Here is a 10,272-nt window from a genome sequence, read left to right as displayed (position 1 = left end):
GGCCACTAAGCACTTGAAAGAGCAACAAGAGCTTTTCTGTCGTACGCGAACACAGGGAAACATTGGACAAGACAATTCATCATCAACACTGTACATCACAGAGCTAATTCATTCACTGTTTTTCTGTATGCATAGCTGGAATGTTTGAATGAACACAATCACTATATGAGGTCATGTCACTGTGTAAAGTCACTGTGTGCAAATAAGTGAAATGCCTCAGGCAGCTGCGCAAGAAAATAAACTTACAGAAAGAGAGAGAGACATGTGAGTGCGTGTGTGTGAGAGAGTGTGTTTGTGTGTGTGCGTGAGAGAGTGTGCTTGTGTGCGTGTGTTAGAGTGTGTTTGTGTGTGTGATTGTGAGAAGCTTATTTAAGCAGTAAACCAGGAGCCCTTTGATGCAGCTCTTGTCCAAGTACACAAATAGCGAACAGATATAAAACATCCAAAAAGGCTTAATTTGCCAAAGAGGCCAATCTGAGCTGGTCAATTCTGTGGAAATGCATGGCCAACAGGCATTAGCAAACACTACAGCAAGCAGCAATATTGACCACGGACAAAAACCAATAGCCTATGTCAAATCAAAACAATATCTCATCCTCTGCTGGTAGCATCATCTCATAGACTTAAAGCAGAAGGTAGTTCTTCCTTCAAAATATAGTAATTCCTCCCTCATTCAATAATGTGTTATTACAAATGTTAGGGCTGTGCATATATGTGTGCGTGTCTGTGTTTGGCTGAGCATGTTTGCCTTCTCACTGTGTAAGTTTGGCTCCAGAGAAGCAGTAATTTGCATCGGTTCAGGCACAGGGGAAAATATGTGCATGTTTGCACATATTTGAGTGTGTGTGTTTGTGTGTGTGTGTGTGTGTTGTTATACAAATCTACCTCAGCAATTTGAATCAAGAAACACGATCTCTCCTTCGGTTCAGAGGCAGAACATAAACAAATGTTCTCTGTCCCGTTATCATATTCAGTTTATAAATATATATATATATATATACTGTATATATATGCACAACATTTACATCCCAGCCACTGTGCGGTCTGCATGCAGAGGTATGGTCCAAAGCCTGTTCCTCAATAGAAAGAGCATCCTGTCCTTCAAATATGGTGTGTTTTCCCCAAGAATCTGCCATATTTTTTCTCTCCGAAATTCATTTTGTGTTTTCTTCTCCATGAGCATGATAACGGCGTGTATAAATGCACAACCCCTGGTTGGAATAATATATAGTACACCTGCATTGTCCAAATAGATTGATGCACTCATACATATCCACACAATCTCTCTCTCTCTCTTTCTTTCTCACACACACACACACACACACACACAGACACACACACACGCATCTCTAAACACATTCATATGCATACACACACCTCTATACCACAACTCAAATGCATGCATACACACACACACACACACACACACACACACACACAGACACAGACACACACCTCCTCCTCTCTGCTCAGTACTTCCCGATCATCTCGCAGGTACAGAGCGTGGACAGGCTGTACCAGCAGCAGAAGAACTCCTTGAAGGTCTTCCTCATCTCCTGGCTGCGGAAGGCGTAGATGATGGGGTCGATGACCGAGTTGCACATGATGAGGATGAGGTACATGTTGAACTGGGACATGAAGCACGCGCAGTAGGGGTTGCGCGGGCACGTGATCATGAGGATGAGGTGCAGGAAGAAGGGCGCCCAGCACACCACGAAGACGCCCAGCAGGATGGTGAGCGTGATGGCGCCCTTCATGTTGGCGCGCTGGCGGATGGGCGCGCTGCCGGGCTGCGCGGCGATGCGCTTCATGTGCAGCCGCGCCAGCAGGAACATGTGCACGTAGAGCGACGCCATCAGCGCCAGCATGGTGAAGAACATGCTGATGAGGCACACCAGCACCGTGGTGCTCTCCGAGTAGACGATGAAGAGCACGCCCGACGCCGTGCAGCACGTCCAGATGGCGGAGATGACCAGGAGCGCGCGGCGCACCGTCACCATGTTGTGGTAGCGCAGCGCGTAGAAGATGGTGATGTAGCGGTCCACGGCGATGGCCAGCAGGCTGCAGATGGACGCCAGCAGCGAGCTGCAGATCATGGAGTCGAAGACGTTGTCCATGCTCTTGATGAGGTCCGGCGGGACGGCCAGCGTGCCGCTGTTGATGAGCGCGATCACGATGGTCTCGGAGGCGTTGGAGACGCTCACCAGCAGGTCGGCCACGGCCAGGCTGCAGATGAACAGGTACATGGGCGAGTGCAGGTTCTTGTTCTTGACGATGGCGGCGATCACCAGGATGTTCTCCAGGAGGCTCACGATGCCCAGCGCCAGGAAGACCTCGGTGGAGATCAGCAGCTGGTCGTAGCAGCCCTCCGACCCGGAGGACGCCGGCGACGTCGAGGAGGAGGACGCGTCCTTTCCCTCCAGGATGTGGGTGAGATTCGTGTCGAAGTAGCTCGGGATCAGTCCGAAGTGCGGAGTCGCGTTCATGGTCATTGGTTTTCAAAAAAGGAGCTCTCTTCTCCTGCCCCCCCTGAACTTGAATCCTTTGTTCAGCTTTGTTCTGCAGTCTTTGATGCTCGCAGACTTCCTCCCCCGGGGGGCGTTAGCGCACACACACACACACACACACACACACACACACAGACCCTTAATCCAAAAAAATCCAAGTCAGATGTGCGGAGAGCGGGCGACGGAACGGCACACTCTGTTATGGTCTGCGTGCGCGAGGGCAGCAGGTGCGTGTCCGTCCTTCGCTGTGTGAGGTAGAGTCTCTCCTCTGCCTGAGATCAGCGTGCGCACACACAGGCATCTTCAACACACATCTGCTGACGACACCTCCAGCCTTAACACAAAAGTGCCCACGCAAGCACGCATACACACACACACTCGCACACTCTATTTCTCTTACTTTGCTTTTTTTCACACACTCATCTAACAGCCATTAGCAATGAGTGAAAGAGAGAGAGAGAGAGAGAGAGAGAGAAGAAAAAAGAAGAGAGGGACAAAAGGAGAGATAGATGGATAAAGAGACAGAGTGAAAGAGCAGAATACAGGGGTGGAGGAAAGTGAATGACTGATGAAAGAACAGCACAAAGAATGACAGTGAGAGAGAGAGAGAGAGTGACAGACTAAAGAAACTATGCGAGAAGAAGGACGGCAGACGGAGAGGCTTCAGATGAGAGAGTGCAAGCTGAAACAAAGACTTCAGAAGCAAAAGATGAAGGCAGAAGGCATGGCAACGTCAAGAGAAGAGAGAAGAGTCAGGGGAAAAGGCAAGTAAATTCTAAGTTAAAGGTTGACGAGGACGAATAGACGTAAATTACAATAATAAAAAGAGAGTAAGAGACCAGAGTTAACTGTCAAAACTGCAAAGACCTCGGCTCGCTTGCTTGCTTGAATCGCACAGACACGCTGACACTCCCACGCACACACACTCCCAGGCAGGCAGGCAGGCACAGTCGGGCACACGGCGGAGCGACTGGCGTATCATCGCTCCGGCTAACAGCTCTGCACTCGGTAATAGTCTGAGCCCTGTCAGGGACGCCGCCCCCTCGCTGCTCCCCTCAGCCAATCAGAGGAGAGAGCTCAGGCTTTAGAAGGTGCAATGTGTCATTGAGCTGCAGAATCTTCCTTTTTTTTCTTAATGAGGTTAAGTTTGGCTATGAGAAAAAATGTGAGGATTTCATTTCCATCCAAATTTGATCTGCTTTGTGCTTTCACATGGAGAATAGTTTACTGTTTTTTATCTAATTAGTCAACTTCACTTTAGTTTTTTTTATAAAATAGTTCTAACATTTAATATTCTACATCTTTAAATGTTCTACTAGATTCCAATTTACCTTTATCTTTATTTTCTCGCTCTTTCTCCCCCGCTTTTTCTCTCTCTCTCTCTCTACTAGTTTGAAAGGATCAAATCACACAACCACACAGAAGACCGTTTCATTTGTTACAGTATATCTGCCATCACGTCTGGTATGAAAGGCTTTTTAACTCGGTATACAGTACATTTACAACACTTAAGCAAGCTGTAGGTCATACTGTACAATCACACCCTTTTATGTATCCAGGGTGAATGAATAACCGGTGAACAGAGGATTGTGTGAGTTCTAGCCTGTGGTTCTGGATTGCAAGGTGCATTCCATGCATTCTGATTCACATGTTCCTCAAACCTGGCGTGAATACTGAACACTTTACTCTCAGGGCCATATGTCATTAACCACTAGCCGTCACGCATGCATGCTTGTTTGTCTGTGAGTGTTTTGTGTGTGTGTGTGTGTGTGTGTGTCTGTGTATGTGTGTGTGTGTGTGTGTGTGTGTTTGTGTGTGACAATACACTGACAGTGTGTGTGGGACTGGGTGTGGGTGTGGTGCAAAATTATTTGAAGAAGAGTATGTCAGTCTGTTCATCTAAAGAAATAAATCATTGATCACCACCACACTCATGAGCAGTCCTTTACAGACCAAGGCCAGAAGATCGAAAAGCTTCACGATCATGCTCATGTTCAGTTGTGTGTTAATTGAGGCACAAGCTAATTCATTTATTCTAAAAAGAGGTTGCTAAAAGAGATCTCTCTGCCTAATTAACGTAAACTACGGAGCATTTATCTAGCCACAGCACATTCTGTTTGAGTAAGAATCCCATTTGAAGCAATGAACAGAGACAGATAAGCCACTACGGTCTAATTAGCTGGGTTATGCATGCATGCTCTACCCAGTCTTATCCCTCTGCCTACTGTAATGTGCAAGGTAAGGTGATTCATAATGTTAACTATGTCCTGGGTTCGTGTGCTAGTGGATTCCTCACTTCATACTCACTCAAGGAGATGGATTTACTGAAGAACAGTTTTGTTTTAATCAACTCAAGCATTATGTCTTTTTCCAGTCAGCCTACTGTATCACTTCCTTGTTCTCGTATTCAGAACATAAACATTCAACCACAGTGAGGAATTTCCCCCATTACTAACAAAAGAAAATCATAATTTCTAAATTTTACCCTAGTATTGCATTAACATGTTTTTTCGCTTGAGTTAAAGCAACACTAAAGCACTTTTCTTCTTTTGCACGCACGGTATTTGTTTATCCACCTAACAATGATGTCCACAGACAAGGTAGAGCATGTTGCATGGGTTTATGAAAGTATGATGTATTGCGACATTGAAGCCAGTCCAATTTGTGGTTTCTTAGGTGTCATTTCATTGAACCACAGGTACGCTACCCGATCTGGTGAAGTTACATAGTGCGGTTTTAGCCGATAGAGGGCCGGGAAGAGAAAGCAGAAGTGCCGTTCACCCTGTTACGAGTTCATGAACCGCTGAAATGAGTTTGGAAACATTATTTTAAGGTAAGAAAAAGTTTTTAGTGTTGCTTTAAAGGAGTTAAATGTAAGAAATGCATTTCAATTCATCATAAAATGGTCCTTATACTGTATGTCACTAGACATTAACATGCTCATTTCAAATACTTGTATCACTGACAACAGGGACAACAATATCCTGGCCAGGATATTGTCATTCAAAAAAGTGAAGTTACAGCCCTCAACTGATGTTGATGTTTCCATGTTGTGTTTTGGCCTGATGTGCCACCCTCCACCTATCTACTTATCATGAAGCAAAAGTGTTAGTTAAAAAATGTCTAACGTTATGAAACCTAAAAGACCTCGTTATGAATCCGAAATATGTTGTTAAATGCCATACATTGCGTGGAAACAAGCGTACGCCTGTTTTACGCCTGTTTTTGGTCGTACGTACGTTTCATAAATGAGGGCCAATGTCCATACCACCGGGTTTCTTTTATTCAAGTGGTTACCACAAGCTTATATACTACCCTTTTATTGCCTGTTTGGTGTGAGATTCAATGTGACATTCAAGCAAGAGAAACTCCTCCTCAAACAATGTGAATGATATACTCACTGAATAACTTCAAACAGCCCTGCTAATAAAACAATCATAAAAATGAGGGCATAATAAATCTTTAAAAACCTGAGAGCGTCACGGACCGGAGGATGTAGTTCCTCACTAGAGGGAAGAGACTCCATGGGTTTCATCAGGTCCCTTTCCGCAGGTGCGTAAAATAAAGCATGTCGATTATGAATGCAGACTGCATGGTGCTTTATTAATACACCTGTGGAAAGGGACCTGATGAAACGCACAAATAGGAGTACAGGTGCAGTTCACTCCTGCAGCAGAAAAGGGAGAACACTGTCATTTCAAAGGCATCAGGGTAAACCTGTTCATTGAAGTCTAGTGTCCTTTCTGACTGTCTGCCTATGTGCAGGGTCACCTGTTCTCCTGATCAATAAGCCGATAGCTCTGGGTGATATGAGGTCGGAGACTCTTCTTTTCCATGTCAAAACTGAACTGTGAGACTGTGAACTAAGACTGTGAAGTTACAGTCGTATACTCTTTTAAAGTGCAGAAACACCAATAAGCCGTTTGCTTGGTCAATAGAGCGAAGGTATACTGTATAAAAGTCACTGTAGAAAAGAGAGTTTGCACAAATAGCGATAAGTCATACCTGTCTCAAATGCTCCATAGAATTCTTTGAGAATCGAAACCTAGAAAAAATCCACCCCCAGAGGCACAGCACTCAATGGTTTATTAATAAAGTAATGCTTTTGTAATTCACCACTTCAAAATCCCATTTTCTTGTACACTGCCTTGCTTCTCTCTGGTGTGCTCCTCCTATACTGATCAAAAGGCCTCTCCTCAGTGCACAATGACCATTGAGTTACACCAAGGATGATGGGCAATGTCTTTTCATTTTCAAAACCAAAACTAATTTGCTGATGAGGAGCAAGATGTGGTTCTAAAAAGAACACGTGTCCTCTTGATGACACAGGAAGCTCATCTCAAAGCCCCAAATGCTTTCAGCCTCTTTCATTCGTCCTTGGTCCTCCAGCTTGTGCCCCAGAAATCATTCGATGTCATCAAGGATGTCTCATTTATCAGTTACCAGTGCATGACATGAAAATACACATTAAAAAGTTAAGAAACTAAGTTGGATCCTTCATTATAATCTGGCTCTATCAAAAAATAAACGGACAGTAGACAGCCCACAAGAAATGTTTGATTGGCGTAATTATGCTTGATCAATGTTCCAAACAAAGTAGCAAAACAACCAGACGTGCAAATGATAGCCCAACGAACAAACAACATTTGCGGAAAATCCGCTCTCAACTCCACTCCCAACTGGGTGTTAGAACAGAGATGTTGTGAATGATCGGCGTTGCCAACGTTTTGTAGCCTGATTACCATCGACTTTCAAAGGCTCTGCGAGACTTTAGTCTGACCAACAGCCTGTGCTAACACGGTTTCTTGCCAGCGCTGGTTGACCCGCCTCCTTTAAGTGCCTCGGTTTGCTACTGGTAGATGTCAGAAAGCGGATTGCCGAGTTTAAACCAATAACAACACTCTTTCCGCTGCCTTGAACACGCCTCTACCCAGAGCCGTTGGAGCTGCTCAAAGTTGATTGGTTCTCGACCAAAGGGGGCAGTTCCGCAGATTTCGGGAACTCAGAAATCCTTCTCAATGAGCAGTTGACCAGACCAGCAGCAAAAGCCTGAAGGCGTTGCGTCACTGGGAGGGCGTGCCAGGCTAAACGTTTTGTGCACTCAAAATAGGGTCACCTGCCAAAAAAGGTTGGGGACCCCTGGAATAGGGGAATATGTATTGTGCATGGCATGGCATGACATGGAAGATGGGACTTGGTTGATGTTATTATTTCATATATATGATGTTATTATTTCATAGTATTTCTGTATATTATGTACAGGGTATATGCTTGTACAATATGCATAGTTGTGCCTGTTCTATGACTTTGGTGAACCATGACCCATGCACTTCCTTCTTTCAAAATCTCAGTTTGTCAGAAATAAGCAAGCAAGCTATCTTCTGTACAAGAATATTATATGTAATGGTTTCCTTCTTGAAAATGACCTCTTTACTGGGATCAGATTTTACGAGATTTTTTAGCATGTTATTAAGTACAGTACAGTACATCTAAAGGTATCATAATCAGTTGAACGACCTTTTGTATAATTTTTTTAGGTTGGGTGTTTGCAGCCATTTTTCCATATATTGACCAGCCAGTGAAAGCTGGGATTTATAATTTATTTCTAAAAAGTTCCATATAAAAAAAAAAATCAATTTATTTATGGGGATTTTCGATTCAATTAAATATTTTCTTTTGATCTATCTGTCCAGTATTCTTCCTTTCCCGAGCACAGATGGCAGATCATCTTTTTTTTGGCCAGAGGATGCGCAGATTGTGCTCTGTGGGCTTTGAGATGCTGTTTGGTATTCACACAGAACAGAGTGCAGATGTGATGTGACACGATGCAATCACTGACATGGAGGCTGGAAACCAAAGAAGGCAGCCAGGGACGTGATGTCACATCCACAGCTCATCACCTGTCTTCCACTGGTGGAATCAGGCCAGTCATAACTCAAAATGTTTTATTTATATTTATATGTGTGTGTGTGTGTGTGTGTGTGTGTGTGTGTGTGTGTGTGTGTGTGAAATTTGATATAAATATATCAATATAACAGACCAGAAATACGTCAGAGAAAAGAAGAGCCCGATTCAATTTCACTGATTATTTTCTTCATTGCTTAGTAACGGCCTGATATGGCGCTTCTTTAATGAAGCAGCTTCCAGCAGCCATGAGGGATTGATTTGCCTCTTATTAACCACCGCCAGCCTCGTGCCCACGCTGTTATTGATTGGACACGATGGGCCTTTGTGCTGCGCGTGAATAGAGATGAGAGGTCGCCCAAGAGTTGGCCAAAGCTTCAGCATCACATTTAACCAAGTTGATCACCGCTCTCAGCAACAGAACCTGAAACCGTATAATGGGGTCTGTGTTGGGTCAACTTTCTCACAAACTTGTGCTTGTTACATTAGGAAAATGCCAAGTCCCAACTCCCAGTGTCATTACAGTGCATGAAAATGCACTGTACTGTTATTCCTAGACTTCTTATTCCTCTTATTATTATTCCGCTTACCACTTTTTCCGTACGCAATTTCTCTTCAACCGTTTAACTTAGAAACTTCATTCAAACTCTGTAACGTAGGTCTTCTAATGGATTAGGTTGCTATGACTTTTCAACTTTGTAACTTTTATACTTTTTAAACTATAAATTAAAAACTATTAAAATTTCCCCATAGACTTAACATTGTGATCATGACATCATAGAATATGCAAATGTGAACCACTCAGAGAAATCAGAAGCCTGCGTTGTACACAGAGGCGGGAGTAACAAGAAAATCAGAAAACAATGGCGGCGGCCCTGGGGGTCGTAACCAAGGGGGCAGCGAACGTTCTGAGAGTGTAGACAGTATGGCGGCCGCCATGCTAACAAGTAGACCGTGGCTAGCTGGCCATTCCATTGAATCCTATGGGGCGTAAGCGCCACTTTGACATCAAATAACGTTACAGCTGAAGCGTTTTAAGCCTTTATATTAACATTTTCTATTGTCGGAGTGCATACTACATTGTGAAATTGGCGTCATAATCTCGTAACTGTTTTATCGGCAGAGTAATAAACTTTTTCCGAAAATCAATGCTAACGTGAGAATGCGCATGCGTCCATAGAGTAGTAAAAGCGTCGCCATAGGTCAGACTCGGTCAGACTACGTGCCTACGTCACATGTACGACACCTGAGTCTGCGCAGGAGACCTATGACGGAATAAGAAGACCTAAAAAAACCGTTGAAATTTGCTTCCTCGGTCTCTGCTGCCGTCTACGTGATAGCTCTGTCCATATCTTTTACTGTCTATGGTCGTAACAGGAAATGTGAATTAAGGTTTCTTGACCACTTTTAATGGTTTATTTTGATACGGTTTGTTGTTTAAATGCGACATAAATGTGTTCAGGACACACAGATCATTGTAGGTTAATGTAAGCTCTCTAACGGTAGAGTTAGCTTGTTGGCTTGTTGACCCATTATAACCTATTGAAAACACATAGCTGCTAGCAACTAAATTGCTAGCACACTGAAATGAACTACTATCATGTTTCTGTACAACATGACTTGTTGTCAACATAAAAACATTAAAACGGATTGTTGTGTGTATGCCACCTGAACATACTTGGGCTAGATAAACCACTGGATATAATCTGAAGCACAGACTGTCTCGCTAACTAGCAGGCTATGTAGGCAACAAACAACTTGGACTGGTCTGAGCTTGCTTCTGCTATTATTAGTCCATATCTGTGCTGTTAAGTAACAAACCAAACGATTTCCAACTAAAACAAATAGCCTAACGTTATCA

General features: G+C 43.8%; 1 protein-coding gene across 1 annotated transcript; it reads right to left on the bottom strand.

Annotated features, from left to right (window-relative positions):
- Nucleotides 1-1,391: 1,391 nt before the first annotated feature.
- On the bottom strand, nt 1,392-2,581 carry LOC134065917 (melanocortin receptor 4-like). The gene has a single exon (XM_062521039.1). The coding sequence runs from the start codon at nt 2,490-2,492 to the stop codon at nt 1,470-1,472; it is 1,023 nt and encodes a 340-aa protein (XP_062377023.1). The 5' UTR covers nt 2,493-2,581; the 3' UTR covers nt 1,392-1,469.
- Between the last annotated feature and the right edge of the window lie 7,691 nt (nt 2,582-10,272).

Source organism: Sardina pilchardus, chromosome 19 (assembly GCF_963854185.1).
Source record: "Sardina pilchardus chromosome 19, fSarPil1.1, whole genome shotgun sequence".
NCBI lineage: Eukaryota > Metazoa > Chordata > Actinopteri > Clupeiformes > Clupeidae > Sardina > Sardina pilchardus.
This window is presented reverse-complemented; position numbering and strand designations above follow the sequence as displayed.